A 21,039-nucleotide genomic window follows, 5' to 3' on the forward strand; every position below is an offset into this window, starting at 1 on the left:
GATATACAGCAGACTAGAAAGAGTCGAACTTGAATTTGCTCCAGTAATTTTGAGAGAATGTTTAATTAGTTTTAAGGGATTGTGTCGTTTATGTAATAATCAGCTTGTTTATTAATACAACAGGATTATCATTATAAACTGAGTATATAACCACGGCAACGACGCGTTATTTTAATTAAACTGAACAATTTCCAGATTAAACCCGTCGTGTGACTCGTGTCCCAAATGGATTTTGCACTGTAATTTTACAGATAAAAGAATAGGCCTATTTGAGGGCTTTACTATTGCCTCAAGTTGAGTAACTCTCCAAAACATAATATTGAATTAGTTTTCACATCACTTAGGCTACCACTAAACCACAGGGGATGTGAAATTAACTTTTTTACTCGCTACCAGCCAAACTGGCTATAGGCCTACTACATTTTTACAGTTACCAGTCATTCAGAACTATTAGCCAAATCAAAATCAGAAAAAAATCAGATGAACTAGATTATAAAACCAGAATCCACTTTGAAACGTAGATTAAATATTTATTATTATATCTGATTGCCATACTACACACAAGTCAACTATACGGGCAATTAAGCATTTCATTTGAATTCAGTGTTGTAATCCACATGGTTTAAGTTTACTCCTCGTAAACCTTTTTGTGAATATTTTGTGAGATTTGCATTTGAGCCTTTGTATGTGTAAATAACAGACTGAGCTCATCTCAGCACTTTTATGATTATGTTTGAAGAGTCGCTTCAGTGTTGTGCCTCAATGATGACCACAGAAGCATATCAGATAAAAAGGGTAGCAAAGATTTTTGCTGAGACATCACAAGTGCATGCTTGTACATGGGAATATGATGTGAATACTGTCCACCTCCTATATAAATCACTGGTCTCAAAAGGGTCTTTTTTGTTTGCGCTTCTTCTAAGGCTCAACATTGCACCAACTTATAGCTATTTTCTCACTAAAAAGATAAATGGCGCTTCAGGATGTTTGTGATTTCCTGGAGACCCTGGATGACTGCAGCCCGTGCACTAATCTACCAAATGAGATGGGATACATTTGGAAGACACCGTTTGAGTTTGACAGAGACAGTCCTTTTCATTTTCTTACCCCCCCTCAGGAGAACAGCAGAAAAAGCAAGGCACCAAGTCTTCTCTCTTCAACTTTCTCATGTCTGTCACCTCATCAGCAACCCTTTCAGCTATCACATGGTACAACGACTTTGGGTTTTATATTTCAGGATGGTGTGATAGCCGCTGCGGACACTCGCGCCAGCTGTAAGGGTCTAATTTGCTGTCCGATAAGTCAGAAGATTATGCCCATCCACTCTCACCTGGTGGTCAACACATCGGGCAGCGGTGCCGATTGTATGCTATGGGAACGGATCCTCACCCGTGAGATGAGGCTTTACCAGCTTCGCCATCGCCGGAGACTAAGCGTCAATGGAGCTGCAAAGCTGCTCTCCATGATGCTTCATCCATTCAAAGGCACTAATGTGTGTGTGGCAGCTACTTTATGTGGATGGGATGGAGAAGAAACTCAGATGCGGCAGGAAACCCTACGGTCTAGCGTGGAAATGGCAGAGGTTAAGAAAGCAATGGAAAAGGATACCACTGCAATTTCAGATGAATCTGCTCTAGGTAATGAGAAAATGGCTTCAATAAATATGCAGGAGGATATCTTGAAGGACACTCATGCAACTGTGTTAGATCAAAATACAAAAAATGTTCTGTCTACTTTTGGAGGACGGTCTGGTCCCAGGGTGTGCTATGTTTGCAGTGATGGCCTGCAACTGAAAGGAGAACTAATATCAGTGGGCTCAGGGTCACCCTATGCATACGCCGTGCTTGATGATGGTTGGAAATGGGGAATGACTGTGGATGAGGCGGTGAAACTGGCCCGGGAGGCTGTTTTCAGAGCCACTCACTGGGATGCCTACTCTGGGAATAATGTAGACCTTTTCCACATCACTGCCCATGGCTGCAGACGCAGAGACAGAGAAGATCTGAAGGAAGAGTATTACAGAGAGAGGGAGAGAGAGAAGGAGAAGATCAGGGAGAGGGAGAAAGAGAGACAGAAAACAGTGGGATGAGCTGGTTGAAGGGGAAGGTGATATATATTCAGTACACTGTAGATAGGGACTCAAAAGGTGGAAAACAAAAAGACATGGATGGAATGTGAATGTGATGGACTGAAATAGCAGTGAGTAAAACAATTTCAGAGGTTCACTTGACAGAACAGATAAAAAGAATACAAAATAGACAGAGAAAGCTACTTCTCCTAAAACTTTTTATTTAAGCCAAATTAATAAAATATTTGATCAATACACTGCATTTTTTTCAGACAATCAATTGTAACCATAAAAACATTGGATTCTCCTTGATGTTGAAGACCAATAATGGATTGATTTTGTATTTTAAATCAATATCATTCACCAATTTCATTAAAGTCAACAAATTTAGTCCATTCCATTTACAATAAATGACAATGACACATGTGACAATACTTGGAATAAATGTTGCCTTGTATGGAAGTTAATATCATTCAGTAATAATTTGAGAAAATTATAAATCAATTAAACAATCAGTTTTAAAATGTCCAACCATTTGGGTAAATAGATAAAAAGAATAAACAATTTCATAGTCCAAAATGATAGTACTGATTTTTTTATCTGGAGACCCATTGACACTAATGATGCTTTTTTCTTTTCTCATTGAATGTGTTTTTAGGAAGCCACTGGTTATAACAATCTTTAATTTAAGCCTATTTTGGGGTGAATTGTAGAAAAACTTAAGTATGAATTTAGTAAAATGATTATATGTCAAATATTTACTTGGTAAATTATTAAATCCATTCACATGATGAATTCGGAACCGCATACTACTACTCTTACTATTTTTTCCCCATATCTTTAACCCCTGGTTTCACAGACAAGGCTTAAAGCTAGTTCCAGGCTAAAAAAACTGAAAGCAACTTCCACTGGCATATCTTAAAATATGTCAGTGCCATTGTTTTGTCTCAAGATGTACACTAGTAGCCTAATACTTTGTTCTTCCAAGGCAAATTTATAAAAGTGTCCTAATTGAACTAAGGTAATCCTAGCATAATCTTAGCTCTGTCTGTGTAACAAGGCCTATATGGCAAAAAATAGTGAGAGTAAATGCGGTTCTGAATTCAGCAACAGTGTTATAGCAACGGATGTTAGTAGTTGTATGACTTTATCAAGCTGTGACATTAAATGTGCACTTTTTGTCGGCCAAAAACGGTCACTATGATACATTACAGAGTGTCAGCCACTTTCTAATGTGTAGTTTAGGCATATTTAGTAAAATGTATAGCCTACTATATATAATGGCTTTAAACAAAGTGTAGTACTTTTGTTACAAACGGTCATCCTGGGCATTAGATGGCGATGCGGCGCCATTATCGTTTGTATCCTCACCATGTAACATAGAAGAAGCAGAACTCCGCTTCTGTTCTGGTTATTATCTGAAACATGGCGCTGTCTAGTGTATTGCGGAGTGAGTCTGCGGATTTTTCAGATCGCTTTGACCGGCCTTTTGGGCAAGGTTGTGGCACCAACCAGACGAATCTCGGCTTTGGAGACGCACTGAGTGAAAGTCTGAACTTTGCCGTGAAAACACTGGGTGAAGGGGATGAACCGGAGAGAAAAATCGAGTTTCTGCATGGCACGACCACCTTAGCATTCAAAGTGAGTTTATTTAGCCAGAAGCTAATAGCATCTGGCCAGTTTAAAAACTATTCAGCCCACCTTACCATTAATGTACCCTTATAATCACGACACATTCAGAAGTGTGTCTTTTATAAAACGACCCTGATGTTAACAGTGTTTGTTATGAATAGATAAAGGCTAAAGGATGAGTGACTAGACATTTTGCTAAGTATAACGTTAACGTTACCTATGTTTACTCATTTAACTGGTTTATTGACTTGTGGAGTAACGTTACTTCTAGCTCATTTCAATCGTATGAAAAGTGACATGCACTGATAAATGTATTGTGTTTTTAGTTTTTTAAGGACAGCGCCCCAATTCGTAACAAGAACCGCAAACTTGTGTGTCAAACAGAGTTAAAACGTGTTTACAGTGTTACGAACGAAGTCTCTAAAAGTCTGTATGGAAGTTTAAATGGGGGCGGATTACAGTATGAATAGATACTGTAGTAAAGTTGTGTCTGTATGCCAAAGCGAAGATTGTCAGAATAAGACCCATAATGACACAGCAACTAATGTGCTTTTTCATTGTTGACATACCTATGTGATCCTGAGCAGGTGATCTTGTCTGAATGTTATGCAGACATAAGATTACATTTTTTTAGTAGACTAGTCTGTTTTATATTCACAGATCGGTAGCAACACCCTTTATTTATTAGAACTCCTGTTAAAATTTCACTACCTGTAATTTTTTAACTCGTATATGAAACATTGTTGCATAACACTTGCTTAGAATGAATAGAAATAATAAAAAGTAAATTAATAAATAGATAAACATTAAGAAAATAAAAAGAAAATAAATACATGATAGCCTTAAACGAACAAACAAACAAACAAGCACACTAGCATCTTTCTAGATCAGTAAAGGAAAAAGCATTAGAAAAAAGTAACCAGATCAATTAAATATAGGGTACACTTACACTTCAGTGAACGCACAACATTCCGTTACATTATCTGCATTATTCATACATTAACATATATTAAAGCCATTTCCTTTAAAGCAAATATTTTTCAATTAGCACCCACTTCTGTTGAAAAATGTAAATCCACAGTCATTTTCTCAAATAAATACATCTGTTTTTCTTTGTGTCCATTCTGTCACAGAAGGTTTGTGTAGTTTCATCCAGTTCACAGTGATTATCTTCCTAGGTGCAGTTAATAATACATGTAATATAAATAACTGGGATTTATTAAACTGATTTGGGGGGAATCCATCAAGCAGACAAAATTGCATTGGTATATCTCTTCCCAAATCTTTACTAATTTTCCTCTTAACTCCCTGCCAATACACCTGTATTTTGGCACTACATATAATTTAATGTCTTCATTGGCATAATACATATTTATTTGAGTGAGTGGCACTAAATTGAATTGTCGTAATAGATTATTCACAAACCTGTATTAGTCTATTTGTTAGAACAAATAAATTATAGTTTATGATGTCATAAAGTGTCGTTCTGTTTGTTGAAGTCAACAATATTCTCTAAAATGATGTCAACAATGATCAGCTGATGAAACTAGTCATGATACTAGTGACATGAAAAACTGCAGACAGGATAACATAAGCCTGGATAACAAGCACTGATAGTAGGGGTGTGCCATATCATACCGTCCACGATAATACCGGTATACATTTTTACATGATAAAAAAGTGTCATATCGCGATATCAATGATATAGCGACGCAATGACGTATGGCGCATTTACGTTCCCTAGCACGCACAACAACAACACCTGTCTGAGCGCGAGAGCAGCCTGTCAGCCTCCGATGACTATTTAGCAATTTCACAAACAGCTTGAGTGTTCAGCGGGGCTGCAGACGCGCGTCTTCTCACGCGCGCGTTTAGGAGTCGGGACATGAGTGAATGGTCTCTTGCACAATCGGGCCATCAGTGCATCGTAACTAAAGTTTATAATTTTCAAGTCTTCTTAATTCTTATCAGTTTAAAGATTCAAGCGGTTTTAAACTATCCAGTTAGCTACTCGCGCACTCTCTGAGAGAGTTGCACTGCGTGCATACATAGAGTACAGCTCGCGAGAAACTAAAGTTATTTTTCGCGGATTATATTGATCATTTTAATGGGGGGAAAAACGCAAAATTGTGTAAAACTTCCGGTCTTGGTAAGTATACTCATAAACACAGTCGGTTATGTATAAAACGCATGTGACAGACAGTATAATGAAAACAGCAATGGATCCGTGCACTAGCTGTAAAAGTGACAGCAGCCATAGGCTATGCGTCTGTCATTAATGTTGTCGTCAAAACAACAAAAGATAGCTTTAATTGTAATGAATGAGAATTATTAGCCTATGTATTTAATTTAATCAGGAAACAGAACTAAAAGACTATGTGTTATTTTACATTTGATTACTTTATTATGTTTCTGTAGTATTTCTGAATACTGGTGTTAGACCTACACACATTTAACATTTAATTCAAAGATTGAAATCAAGCTTCCTTGTGTTGTGTAAACTCTTAACAACAAAATTACCACATTGTAAAAACGCAATGAGTGAGCAAACATTTAGGCGAGATAAACATAAGAAAATTTTCACCAACAACAAAAAAAATGTCTATATCGTCATAAATATCATTATCGCAAATATTCTTGAAATATCGTGATATAATTTTGAGGCTATATCGCCCAGCCCTAACTGATAGTCTTCTAAAATATAATACAATATTAGTGATTATATGGTTTTGCAAAGAAAAAAAAACCCTGTACAATGCAACTTTTGAAAGGCTTTAAATGGAGAAAGATGCTTGATAGAACCATATTGTGTCGTTACTGTCACACTAACAAGCCAAACCTGGACTCCTTGATTTATTTATTATTGAGATTAAAGTGCCCCATTAGACTTTTTCAAATATTACCTTTCATGCAGTGACTAATATAGCTGTTTGTGAATGTAAAAGGTCTGCAAAGTTTAAAAGATCAAAATGCACAACAAATAAAGTTGTCTCCTAAAAGAAAAAATTAATTCTAAACTGCCAAAACGAGTCTTCAGCAATTCCATCTCACTGCATGTTACATACCTACGTAACAGTGTACCAAATCTGCATAATACCAGCCTATGTGTTTTCATTGGCTGCCCACAAACATCGTCTACTTTGACCCACCCTCGAGCACTGTAATTGTAGCTGAGGCCTAGAAGAGTTTGGTTTGTGTTGTCGACATGTTTTCTGTGCTGCGAATCCACTTTGCATGCACTTCCAAAAGGATAAGGATTCACTATAGAGTTGATATGGGAAAAAAACTACACCATCGTTACTGTTCGTATCACTGTGTATACAAACGCTGAGGAAGCCTCTGGAGCTGAAATTCAGATATGAAAATAGGCGTTTCATTTCTGACATGCGCTGTAAGCTGTAGACCAATCACAGCAGACTGGGCCGTCTGACCAATCAGAGCAGAGGAGGCTCTCGGAAAAGAGGGTTTAGATCGACTGAATCTTTGAACAAACCGTTTTCAGACTCTTTGAGTAATGAGGTGATGTGCAATGTATATTATGAGAAAATAAAAGTGTTTTTGACCTTGGATGCATTTTAGAAGACCTCCAAAACAAATTAGGAACCTTTAAAAATAGCATAATAGGGGCAATTTAAAGTTATTATACATCAGCATTTTGTTGTTTTCTGTAAAATCAAAGTGAAACGTAAATAAATAAATGTGCAAGCTTCATCAACATATTTCTCTCATGTCTCAGTTTCAGCATGGCGTCATTGTGGCTGTGGATTCCAGAGCGACAGCCGGCTCCTATATCGCTTCACAGACAGTGAAGAAGGTGATTGAAATCAACCCATACCTGCTTGGCACTATGGCTGGAGGTGCCGCGGACTGCAGCTTCTGGGAGCGCCTGCTGGCCAGGCAGTGCCGCATCTACGAGCTGCGCAACAAGGAGCGCATTTCAGTGGCGGCTGCCTCCAAGCTATTGGCTAACATGGTGTATCAGTACAAAGGAATGGGCCTCAGCATGGGCACGATGGTGTGCGGCTGGGACAAAAGAGGGCCAGGTAAATATCATACGCATGTGTAAAGTGGATTGTGTTGCATTTGACCACACTTATATAATTAATAAAAAAAAATTAATACAATATTGTATTACAATAAAAATTAGAAATACTTTTGTTTTTATATATATATATATGTAAAAACTTTCTCAGATATTAATACACCCTACCTGGTTAATATTCTCTTATAAAATTGTCCTGTGAGCCCTGGGATTGAGGATTAGGGTAATTACATATATTTTGTAATGGTATTTACAAGAATATTTGCTTTTAATTAAAGGTGGTTTTCTGATTCCTTTCTGCCTCCATTAAAGGCGTTGAGCAGAAACATTCCAGCTGTAATCTTTTTGCATCTGGAATAGCTTTGTGATGTAAAAGATTGTCAGAATTGTTCTTCATCATTTATGTTTTGAATGATTGCTGCAGTTGGCATGGGGACAAATTATGTGATTATTCTCACTGCTTATTTGACCCTGCCTTTCTGCTGAAACAGCTTTGTAAAAATAGCTCCCTCTATCACCATAATTTCCCACCAGACTGCATCGGTAGCCAGGATCTGGTTTTAATATGCAGCACCATGACTTTGTTTTTGAGATGAACCACAAACTTGCATATTAATGGACTCTCAAGACCTTTGCTTTTCTAGAAAATGACTGATGTCCATTTTTCATAATTGGATATTGCATTTAGATCTATAAGAGGCTTTTAATCTAATGGTCTTAATGGTGAGCTCTGCCCATTTCCAGTTCATTTTGTTTCTTCCTAACATGAAGAGTGCAAGCCTAAATGAAGCAAAACTGACTGAGAAAGACTAAGATAAATTGCTGCTACAAAATGCAGTTCATGTGTGCAAACCAGGGATTTAGATTAGCCAGAACCACCAGATGGCGACATAGCGCTCTGTGATACTGATGCATCCCTCAATTGCAGACACTGGGGTGTTGTAACTGCTCTACATCACGGCCGATGTGTTTAAAGAGGCCCTGCACAGTGACATAGTAATGGGAAATCAATACGCCGGTGACTGTGGGCCAGGAGGGAGCCACACCATGATGGACGCGGCTCTCAGCCAGGGCAATCGGGTAGCATGCAAAATCCTGTCAGCTCGATCAATTGGGGTTTATGTGGTGACACAGGCTAGCGCCCCCCATCCAAAAAAAAACCTTTGCCTGGCGGATAAATAAAACTATGTGGTAAATCTTCCAATCAATTTTGCAAGTAGTGATTGCTGTTACAAGTTCGATAGCTGCGTTGTGATTCAATAGAGAGGTAAATGTTGTGCAAATTAATTCAATCTTTATTAAACCGAGCACATTTACTGCCTTAACAGTGTCTGGCACTCTTATTCCTGTGATTAAGTGTCTGATTCTGTGAGTATTTTTTAAAATTAAAAACTGTGACATGGTTCAAGATGGTGATGCAGTTAAACTTCTGTTGAGACCACTGTTGACGCCCCAAAGTTTAGCCCTTGTGTTATTAGAGCGGTTCTACAGATGCGTTCTCTTCTTTCCTTTCTGGTTGAGTTATGGACTCTTCTTACAACTGGTATTAAAATTAATTTGTGATTCAATCACTGTGAGGTCCAAATGTTGTGTGATTCAGTCGCTTACTCTATCAATTGAGATTTGAGCTAAAACACGTTTTAACCTTATTCGGGAATGTGTGACGTTAAAAGACTATATTAAATAACATTCTTGCCATCATGCATGAAGTGGTTACATGATATTCATGTTTACAAGGCCAATCTGACCTTTGGTCAAGCAATTCAAGAAGTGTTTCACCATGGTCTGATTTCTCTAAAAGCAACAGTCATGGTCTGTATTGACTTTCTGCATCTTTTTACATTACACATTCATTTTGTATCTACTTATAATTTGTTCTCTGTTGGCTTGTTGTGCACCAACTCTGAAAATATAGACAACTGCTGTCCTGCCTGGAGATGAAAATATCAGCAGGACTGCTATCTCAAAGACGTATGAAGCTCTTTCAACTGCCATCTTTTCATGTTGTGTAGACACGGACTGGCGATGTGCATGCATGCTTAGACGTCTGTACACAGAGATGCTTTGCTTTCTGAGCAGCTGCGCTCATCAGTGGCACTCTTAACCAACCATGGCTGTGTGACAATCAGCAAAGCAGTCAGCCAATCACCTGTGTATATTCCTTCCTTTCTTTTGTCTTGAAGTTGCCATTCATACATGCAGACAGCCGCTCTTTCAGTCTTGCACATCTAACTGCCTGTCACCTTTGTGATGGAGTGCAAGGAGTCTGGCTGTCGTAGCATCCCGAGATCGCTCTCGCTTCGGCGCCTCTGCTTTACGAGGGCTCGCAAATTCAAGTGCCTCTTTTGTTCACCTTTACTTCCCCACCCTTTCTCAGCGACGCAGGTAGCATGCAACGGCCGTCGTGTGATAAAACGATCCCAGGTGTTGTACATTAAAAAAAATTCCAGTCTGCTGAAGTACCCTCGCACTCCGCTCCTAATGAAAACCGGTGCCTTGCGGCTGAAAGAGACGTCCTATTGCCTTTTTTTACCTGTTTTTAGTCGTCACACTTGGCTCTACAAAATGGTAAATTACCTTGCATATATTCAGGGAGCAGTAACGATTATCAGGTCGAGCTAACGATGCGTACAGAGAGTGTAATTTGCTTGAAGACCTCTGAGCCTTATTTCCTACGATTGACCTTAAAATGTCTCTGTGAGCTGATTTTGGGGGTTCTTGAACTTTACTCAAACTTACCATTACGTTTTCAGTAGGCTTGCTGCGATAGTCGGTGTTACTGGTGTTAGCAACACCGGTTACATCCCTTGCCCACCGTGGCATCGCAGTCTAGATTTTTTTTTTATAGTAATAAAAATAATTTAGTTCAGTTAGAGAACAGACACTACAATTATAAACAGAACACATCTGCTCAATTCAGCTTAAGTCGAACAAGAGTCGCAGCACAGATCAGCAGCAGGAGTCAGATTTCACCTCACTTCGCCCATATTGCCTCACTCTAGTCTAGACTGACGAGACGATGGCGAAAGATTCGGTTTCAAAGCAAAATGTAAAAGCGCCTATTTAAGCGAGTTTGTCATTGCACTTTTTTTGTTGTGTTTTTTTCTTCTTCAATTGCTTGAATGGTGAATCATCACATCCCTAGTTTTCAGTACTAGAGATGTTCTTCGCGTTGCTATCAGACTAACAAGCTCGCTCATTAAAGGGATAGTTCACCTAAAGGGCTGCATGATATTGAAGACAAATGTGATGTGTAATTACTTGTTAAATAATGCAGTATGTGTTGATGCAATAATGCTTTAAGCGTGTAAAGTCAATTTGATATAATAGGACCAACATGTTTCTTGCTCTCTTGGTCCCTTGGGCTGACTCATCTTCTCTGACTAGTTTGGTATAAGAGCGTCATAACAGCATGTTGTCTCGTATGTGTCATCGGAGAGCACACTCTAATTCAAAATAACAGTTGCGTTTATGCTATCCATGACATTACGTAACTTTCTGAAGTATTACAATTATTGTTGCCGCACACCTTGTGATATGCATATCGCGATTTCAATATTTTTTTTTAAATTTCAACAGTGCAGCCCTATTACCCAAAAAATTATTTACTCATCCTCATGCTGTTTCAAACCTGTATGACTTTCTTTCATCTGCAGAACACAAAAGAAATGTTGCTTTTTTGTTGATACAATGAGTCAAATATTTTTTGCTGACTTCTGTTGTGTGGACAAAATCAGATGAAACATTCTTCAAAATATCTTCTATGTTCCAAAAGGTGAGTAAACGATGACGATATTCATTTTTGGGTGAACTATTCGGTTAATTGTCCATCTGCAGCCTGGTTCTGCTGGAGCACAGATGGGATGTAGTCACCATTACTCTAGCAGTGCGTTTTGTCATAGCGCAGCCTTTTGGACACTTGAAACTTGCCTTGAGGTGATCTGCTGCTGGACCAGACAGTGACCCACCAGTTCACCAAGTGTGATGTGCATCATCCATCATGTTTGGGGAGAGTTCAGGTCTTCAGGTGTGAGATCAATAATTAATTCTGGTGTTTTTGGAGCGCTCAATAGCACCTCAGGCGACGCCCCGGGTTGGATGCTATATTTGCTTGTGCCTGGTCATAGCTTGTCCTTTAGCTTGCTTAATATTAGCAAGATCTTCTCTTCTGTAATCCCCCCCTCCTGCTTTTATGCTGAAGCCCTTAGGTAAACCTGAGACGGAGCTTGAGCTATTGAGCATCCGTATGTCAGAAAAAAATAGTCAACCAACTGTTTCCCATGACTCCATTTCTCACATGTGCTCATCGAGATGGATTTGACCTTGTATAGTTCAGAACATTATTGATGGTCATAACATCGATCTACTGAATTCTCTCTTAAGGGTTTTCATTATTACATTTTTTTATGCTTTCATCTTTTGTGGAGGCGCCTGCTTCTTAAACACAGCAGGATGTAAAGCAGTGCTGATTGTCTCTCTCTTCCTTCTGCTTTCCTCTGATCACAGGGCTCTACTATGTGGATTCAGAGGGCAACCGCGTGTGCGGAGACCTGTTCGCAGTTGGTTCGGGTTCCATGTACGCCTACGGTGTCGTCGACAGCGGCCTTCGCAACGACCTGTCCATAGAGGAAGCCTGCGACCTGGGCCGCCGCGCCATCTACCAAGCTACTTACCGTGATGCCTACAGCGGAGGCCAAGTCAATCTCTACCACGTCCACAGCGAGGGTTGGGAAAGGGTCTCTCAGGAAGACGTGCTTCAACTGCATATTAAATACCAGAGTGAGAAAGCATAGAGAGAGGGTTTAGATGGAGAAAAGGGATGAGGGAAAGGCCACAGCATCAATTGAGTTTCAAAAAAAGGGTGAGACCGGTCAGATGAAGAATGAATAGCAGATTGCTGATATAACCTGAAAGGCACTTCAGTTAACTTGATGAAATCAAATCCACTTCCAGGAAAGTTAATGCCAACTCTTTTGTAAGAGCTTGCTCGTCTGCGCATGAGAAACTCAAGCAAAGCTGTCTCTCTCTCTTCCTCTCATCTCTCTTTCTCTTGAAGTTATATCACTTTCCGTTATTTTTCTCACGCATGTTATTCGTTGAGTTTTCAGCCACAGTTTCAGTAGTATTACAACCCCATCCATTGCAGTTCCACTTGTTGTTTGTGATTTATAAAATAAGGGGGCGCTGCATCCCAATGGACACTATGACAAGCCAAAACTCCTGTTGGCCAGCTCTCGCTGAGTGGGAGTGGGCTTCTGTTCTTCTCTTCTCACATGTATCTGCAGTTACCACAGTTACTAAACCTACTCTCAATAAATCCTTGAAATTTTGCTATTTAAGTGTTCTTTTTCTTGATGCTGATGTATTGCTTGGTAAGTGTTTTGACAGGTGTTCACAAGTTGTGCAGTGGCTCTAAAATGTATTTGGAAACTTGAGTCACACCTAATGTATGAATGTCATTGCATTAAATTACAAAATATCAAACTAGTGGCATCTGCAAAGTGGCAACAAATAATCCTATATCTTTTCTCAGAACTATACTTTTCTTGTCCAGTTACTTTTAGGCAACTTGCCCCAAGATCACTTTTAATTATGACTGCATGATGTCGTTAAATAATTAGTTTATAATGTAAAAACAAAATGCTAAAAAAAGCCCCCCAATTAATCAATCCCTCATTTATTATTGTTTTATTGAACAACATAAAGAATCATGGATATTCTGGAACCACAAAGTGAATCGGTTCATTTAACACTCCCAGTTTCTATTCATAATGTCATAATTACATCAGAAATACCAGAGAAAATAGTCAATATATGGTGGGGCGGGCCTTCAAATATTGTGTTAGCCAATGGGGTTCCTCATAAATGACTGTTTACTTGCAAATAGAATTGTGTAAATTCCTTATTGTGCTTCAAATCTCCTGTTTTTAAACCTCAATAAGCTTTTGTGCTATCCATGTGCAACGTCACATGAGCATAACTGCGATAGAGACGATAGTTCAAAATCTATACCGGTTGACAAATTTCTTCTGGTTTATCGTGTCTACCATTATAATGCCCACTCCTAGCCGGCCTTCAAATATTGTGTTACACTGAAAAAAATTTGGAGTAGGATTTACTTGAAAAAAGCTAGGCAACTTTTTCCACTCAGAAAATGCTAGTAAATTTACAATGATTTGTCAAGTAAAAACCTAAACATATTCATCAGTAGCTTTAATTAGAAATCGTTAAGTTAAATTTTAATTGGAATAAGGAATTAAGTAAACTTTACTTAACCTAGTTAAGTGAAAGTAACAAAGAAAATAAGTAATTTTAACTTGGCTAGTAAAAGGTTGATTAATATCGATTTAGTTGAAATTTCCTTTGCATTACATTTCACTCAAACAATTTTATTGAATTATACCAGTTATTTATTTAATGTGTTTTACTTAGAGTATCTAAGTAATCTATACTTCATGTCAGATGTTAAGCATGATGTGAAAATGCAAAGACCTCAATACTTGGTAGACAATACACAATGGCGGTAACATTTGATGGATCGTTTTTGTGTTTGAATGTGTCATTATGAGTAGAAAATTTACTCGAAATGTAACAAAATGGCAAGTTACTAAATCCTGACAATAAAAACAATGATAAAACAGTGTAAATACTGCTGGAAACCAGTGAAAAATGAACCTCATTAATTATTCAAGGTCCAGTGCATGATGGGAACCCCAGTGTCAGAAAAGTTGAGTAATTTTTACTTAATTTTATTGAGTTGATATTTACGCTTTCATTTCTACTCGCTTGACTTAAGTACTGATATGGAATTTACTTAGTTTTTTTTTAAATTCTTGCCTGAACTAACTTTTTCTTGTAAATGACATTGTTTTTTTTAAAGTAGTATTTACCTTACCAAAAAAATCATTTTTTACAGTGTAGCTGATGGGGCACATTTCAGTCAAAAAGGTTGAGAACCACTGGTCTAATTACTGTGTTCATGCTATTTTTCATTAAAATAAATGCCACTTGGTTTGATAGTTTATCAAATTAGGCTGTCAATTAAATTGTGATTAATTCTATACAAAAATGTGTTGGCAAAAATTAATGCAATTAATCATGCCCCCTGACCCGTGCGTAAATTCCTTAAGGGATTTTCCTAGTTTTGGAGCAGTTGAAGCTTGAAATACCACCATAATGTTATGTCTTTGAATTGATCAATATCTGTGAAAAGTCTTCAAATTAATTGATTTGCTCTTAAATAGGATTAAATTGGTATATTGTGTAATTTGAATGAATCATTTTTATTTTTAAATTGAAAGCCTATATTTAGTGCCATACCTACATTTGTGTCCAACTATTTTGGGAGCATTGTATCTATTTCTAGGTGCAACTTTTAATATCAGCTCAGACGGCTTAAAAAATTTCTATTTTTCGCAATGGAATTATTTTCAGCCATCTTGCCCATTTGTCTCCATCAGCACAGGAACTCTGAATATTTTCCACTTCACTTTTGCCTGAGGCCCTATTTTAAGTGTCTTACTTTTTCCTTCCTCTTGCCATCACTGCTTCGTAATAGCGTTTTAGAGATGCAAATAGTGCATTGTGTCTTTGTCTGCATTGGGCTTGTCTTGTGGGCTATTAGTGCTTGCACTTGCTGAGCAGAAGTAAACAATCTCTAACACCTTAAGCTGACAAGGAAAAATAGTATTTGTATTTTGTGCTGTTTTGCAATCGTCCTCAGGCTTTCGGGTCTATGGACCCAGTCCTTGGTTTGTTTTATTTTTTAATTAGAGGGGAAATTAATTTCCAATTTTAATTTTAGCACACCTAGTTTCCCAACACCAAATGTGCTTTATCACATTGTTTTACAATGCAAGGATTCACTGTAGCCCCCTTAGTAGTTTTATAGCTGAAAATAAACACTAATAAAGGCTATGGGACGCTGTGGTGGCCCTGAGCCCCAACGATTGTTAAAAACTAGTTTCACAGGTGGCTAGTTGGCAGATGGAAAGCAAATGGGATTTCAATAAATGTAAATGGAGAGTTCTTCCCCATTACTTTGCTTGGAGGAAATGAAGAGATGAGAGAGTTGCTTACGACATGACTACAAATCATGTTTTTGAAGTAATTTAGTTGCTAAACATCTGCAGCATCGAACACGTATTTGTTTAGAGTGGTGATATGAGATGTTGGGGAGGCCAATTTTGAAAGCACTCATCAACAACCTTAATTATCCATAATGGTTAGCTTTTTGAAAATGCAATTCACATGCATTATAACAAAATAATGTTGTTGGATGCATTGCAATGGGAGAAGTTACCATTTGAATCTCTTATGAGTAATATATATAAACCTCCACTTCAAGGTTTAAAAATGTAGGAACAGCTACTTGAAGTTTCAGTACCAGCAGTGTGCTTGTAGATATTTATGGATCATCTTCACACTATTTGTCCTATGATACAACAAGCATTGTGATACAATTCACGTAAGTCTGTAGTGATTTGGATAGTCAAACTGTAGCTTAACCAAAGCCAAAATGAAGAATAGGATTGTGTGAGAGACCAGCTGGTTAGTTTGTTAGGTGCCAGCGATATGATTTTCACAGTGTCAAAAAATAACCCCATTGCACCCACGTGCCACCATCTGTCAGGTGGTCATAGCATACATGACAAATCTCTCTTGCTTTATTTGATTTGCTCTTAATTGAATTTAAATTTCACAGTATACCCTGATTAAAATAAACACCTTAGACCGGCTTAAAATGGTTTAGCTGGTCTCTCAGCCCTGATGAGGCTGCTCTTATTAAAGGCGTTTGTGGTGTTTTTCAGCAGGATATTTTAGATATTTAGATATTCGCCATGCTGATCTTTGGTCTCAGTCTGGTCAGGCTATAGCTAGTTTTATAGTGGTTTTGGACACACTTCAGCTGGTTAAGTGCAGAATGGATGCCAGCTAAGACTAGCAAACCATCAAGCTGGTTTCAGGGTGGTTTCTCTTCAAGAAAAAATAAAATAAAATAAATTTCTGGTCTGGAAGATGTAAGCATATAGATCAAAATAAAAAAAACACAGTGGATTGTGATTTAATCCTGTGGTTGTGATTGAATATAAGAATAAGTTTTTTTTCCCGGATCAAAAAAAAAAGAGAGGTCAATTTGTCAGAATTGAGTGTCTGCCTAAAGACTCTCGAGACGTTATGTAATCAGCGTGCTTCAGTCCTCGAGCTTGCACCTCGTGTAATTGCGTTTGGTGCCACTCGCGCATTATTTTTTCTCTCTCTGCGCGTGCGACAGAAACGCTCTTGTCATTTCTTTTGCATACCCCTTTGGCCCACCCCTCCTTGTTTCTTCTCCCTCAGTTTCATAATAATGTTTCATTCTAATTGCGTCTGTGCTCATTAATTCCAATTAATGGTCATTTAAATATATAGGCATTTCATATGTAAAAACTTTGCATGATCAGACAATCTTGGAAGTTATTCTGCATGAAATTTTGTTTTGTCTTATCTTAGTGGCTTCAGTAAATCTGTCTTACATCTCCCCCTCAAATATTTGTCTGTCAGACACTTTGTCTCTCTGTGACAATATGCATTATTTAATGTGGATTAAACGGAGTTTCATACCTAATTAACACTTAACCCTTGTTTTATTTTAATGACATACACAAAAGTAAAGATTCATTACTATTACAAATGATTGCAAGGAAAGTCAAAAGGTTGGTAACTAAACTTTTAGAACTGTCGCCCCCCTAATAGGCCTTTTTACCACTGGCGGTACACTTAGGGTTTAAAGAGTTAACAGGGTTCTCAACAGCATTTTCAACCCTGGGTTATGAAACCCAGCCCTAGAGACACAACCAATCATAAACCGCCTCAGTTCTTATCTAATTAAATATTCATATTGAAATCAATCATAGAAACTTTCACGCTGTGTTTAAAAGGGAACAGTTAAAACTTGTGCAGCAACTTCAAAGGTGCAAATTGGAGTGAAGAGACTATTTTTGATGCATGTTTTAAAATAATTAAAGGTGGGGTATGTAATTCTCTTTTTTGTCCATTTTTTCAAAATAACTTGAAATCCTATTCTTAACCCACTTACAGCCACTGAGTTAGAAGCACTTAGACATGTGCCGGTATTCGGTAATGCGATAAATCGCGGTAATGAATATGCACGATATTGTTATCGCGGGGACTTCGAAATACCGTGAAAAATAATAGATCTGAATTTAGATTTTTAGAACGCGCATCAGCTTATTTTCCATCAACCGCTTAAAAAAACAATGCGTATATGCTGCGCAAAACACGTGCGCACTTTGATGTAAACAATCCCCACATCACATGTATAAGCACTGTGTGAATGCAGTGTGCACTCTAGTCTAATGTAAACAATCCTCACATGGAAAAGAAGCACGGCGGAAGGAGGAACGCTGCCGACTATTTATCCCCCGCATGGCTGCCAACTCTCACGCATTCAGCTTGAGACTCACGCAATTGACACTTTCACACGGTCTCGCGCCACACATTCATTTTCTCACGCAGAGAAAAATCGCGGAGCAAAGAGGACACTGACAGCGACAGACTAGACAGAGCAGGTTACTTTTGATATGAAAAAAATATCAGCTCTCAGGTTTTATAACGAAATTCAGACAATAAATACTGTTTTGGTGCTTGTAAATGACGTGACAGATCGCGCGCCTCAGTTCAAGTAAACAGATCATCTGTTACTTTTTATTAAAGATACAGTACAACCCACCGAAAGGTAAACGTACTTTCGATCAATCAGTGTTTTTCAACCACGGAAAGAGGTCAATAACACTGCAGGAGAACAATTATGTCACAGAACGTTACATTTACCTCAGGAAAGCCATTTAATGTTAGTTGACTATAAGAAAATAGCTATAGAGAGGAGTATTTTGCTAAATATGTGCACTATATTACATATTTTAATATATGTTTACTTGTCATTATATAATTGTTATTATAATGAAAATTACGGCATATTACATTTTTATATTTATATTATTATTATATTTATATTGTATGCATTATATTTAATTTCTCTCTGTATGTTTACAGCATTATGTGAGATATATTTTTTCTTGAGAAAAAATTAAATGCAGGCTATCTACTGTAGCCTACCTAATATTTATCCAAATGAGTCAATATTGAATCAAGATTGAAATTAAATCCAAGAATTTAATTGAAATCATGAAAATTGTGTTAAGCAATAATACAAACAGTAGCCTCAGTAACTGTACCATGTAAACATTATAACATGTTGTCACTAAAAAATAAAATTAATGTTTTGACAATCACAATTACACATTGTGATGCAAGTTTTTTTTAGATACCCCCAATCCGTCTGTTTCTCTTGTGCAATTAAAATATCGTGATAATACCGTATACCGTGATAAAAGCTCAATCAATTAATCGCAGCATGAAAATTTGATACCGGCACATGCCTAGAAGCACTGAAATGAAAATTAAGCAATTTAATCATCTGTGGAACGGGCAGGAATCGAAAAACTCCAGCCAATCATTTCCAAGACCACCTAGAATCATAGGACAGTAAGTTCTTCAATCAAACGGTTGTACCATACCCCCCTCCCCCCAGCGCGCGTGACCCCCTTCGTGCGCATACTCAAAGCTTGTAATGCATGCGCATCTCATAAGTAAAGTCGGTTCCATGCAGTTGTAAATCGTCATTACAATCTCTCGCGCATCTGAGTTTTCGCTCGTGCATGATTGCGTGTCCATGTTCTTCGAATGGGTGGAGTCAGAGCCAGCGGTGGAGAAAAGAAGGTAGGACCATTTGAATTGTGTATTTTCAAAATCTGCCGGTCGTTTTCCAAATCACACACCCCCAGTGCTTGAAGAGGGGGAAAAAAGGGAGAAGGGTCTGGCTGCAGACTGTGGGCGATTGGAGCTCCACTCTCAAACAGGAAGTACGTCACCTCCACTTCGCGGGGGCGGGGCGGAGTAAATTCGCGGGGTTTTTACATTCCATACGTCGCTGTGGGGAAACATCAGCGATTTTCTCCCCTTCTATTCAGGTATTAATTCTAATGATTTTTTTAAAATATAATGTTTGTAGAGTGTGCAGATGTGAGAATTATATTGATTGCTTGTTAATTTAAATGTTTGCCATTTTTTTAGTTAAGAGATGCACGAACGCAAATCTCCATTTTGAGCATTATTTAATGGCCCGAGACCACATATAGATAACATTTTAGTGTTGGTGTGTGGCAGGTATGTTTGTATTTATTGTTTAATTCTGTTTAGTGGGGATTTGATTGTATTGAGAAGTGTAAATGTGAAGAGAATTTAACGTTATGCATTTTCAGTTAAAACGGTTTCACCCTCTTCCATTTCCCTAACATGAAACTTTTGGCAGTTAAAGATTTGTGCATTTATTGTCTGAATTGTGACTTTCATTGTGTTTTGAAATTGAACAGGTGCAGTGAATTGGAAAAGACTTTCAGAGAGACACTGTCAAATGTACAGAAAGCCGTACACCATCTCTATATGCAGCCGCCTACAATGCAGCCAGCTTTACAAAGACTGTGGGGCTGGCTACCAGGGAAATGGACAACGGGGAGTGCTTTTGGGGTTCAGATGACAACCCTGGCTACTGTAGCTGGGATTGCTTTTTGGATGATGGAGGTCTTGAACAGTGAAGTGTGTGTGCGCGCAGTGTTGTCTTTGATGTAACAATTTTGGTCACTTTTTTGTAATTCAAGTGTGTTGTCAATATATATATATATTTTTTTAAACAATTCAATTAACTGGAAATTGTTCTTCATTATTTTACTGTGGTTGATTTGCACGTTATTTTGCTTTAAATACAAAATTCTAAATAATTATTTTGTTCATATTTGTATTTTTTTTTACAGTAGGGACCATACAGTTATTGTGTTTTATTTGTGTAGATTATTTGTTTTTTGTTTTTTTACATAAAAACAATTAAAACTTAATTTGTGGAAATTATTCTTCATTATTTTACATTGGTTGATTTGTACATGTTATTTAGCTTTAAATAGAAAATTCTGAAATTATTTTTACTATAATATTATATTTAAAAGTCATAAACCGTAAAAGTTTGGTATACTGCTTTGATATTGTGTGTGAAGATTAGGTGAGGTCACGTATATATGCGCTCGGTTAAATAAATATATATATTATATATAAAATAATATATATATGCGCTCGGTCGCAGTCATAGACAGTAAGGTCGCAGTGGAGGTGACGTATTTCCGCTTTTGAATGGAGCTCCACTTGCCCCGTAGTCTGCAGCCAGCCCCTATTGAAAAAAGGTGCC

The 21,039-nt window shown here is 37.8% G+C and overlaps 2 protein-coding genes and 2 long non-coding RNA genes across 4 annotated transcripts; 3 read left to right on the forward strand and 1 right to left on the reverse strand.

Moving 5' to 3' along the window:
* The first annotated feature begins 970 nt into the window (after positions 1-970).
* Positions 971-3,270, forward strand: psmb11a (proteasome 20S subunit beta 11a). The gene has a single exon (XM_077232883.1). It carries the CDS (start codon positions 971-973, stop codon positions 2,087-2,089), a length of 1,119 nt encoding a protein of 372 aa, XP_077088998.1. The 3' UTR covers positions 2,090-3,270.
* On the forward strand, positions 1,702-13,076 carry psmb5 (proteasome 20S subunit beta 5). Its single transcript, XM_077232921.1, has 3 exons — positions 1,702-3,709; positions 7,437-7,743; positions 12,249-13,076. The coding sequence occupies exons 1-3, from the start codon at positions 3,494-3,496 to the stop codon at positions 12,533-12,535; spliced, it is 810 nt and encodes a 269-aa protein (XP_077089036.1). The 5' UTR covers positions 1,702-3,493; the 3' UTR covers positions 12,536-13,076.
* LOC143740848 (uncharacterized) lies at positions 12,629-19,396 on the reverse strand. Its single transcript, XR_013204909.1, has 2 exons — positions 19,194-19,396; positions 12,629-17,839 (listed from the first exon to the last, which is right to left on the reverse strand). It is a non-coding gene; the product is annotated as an uncharacterized LOC143740848 (long non-coding RNA).
* On the forward strand, positions 13,747-14,752 carry LOC143740852 (uncharacterized). The gene is made up of 2 exons (XR_013204910.1): positions 13,747-13,828; positions 14,659-14,752. It is a non-coding gene; the product is annotated as an uncharacterized LOC143740852 (long non-coding RNA).
* Positions 19,397-21,039: the final 1,643 nt, after the last annotated feature.

The sequence above is a fragment of the Siphateles boraxobius genome, unplaced genomic scaffold (genome assembly GCF_051911475.1).
Source record: "Siphateles boraxobius isolate OS27281-9 unplaced genomic scaffold, OSU_SipBor_1 1, whole genome shotgun sequence".
In the NCBI taxonomy this organism is placed as follows: Eukaryota; Metazoa; Chordata; class Actinopteri; order Cypriniformes; family Leuciscidae; genus Siphateles; species Siphateles boraxobius.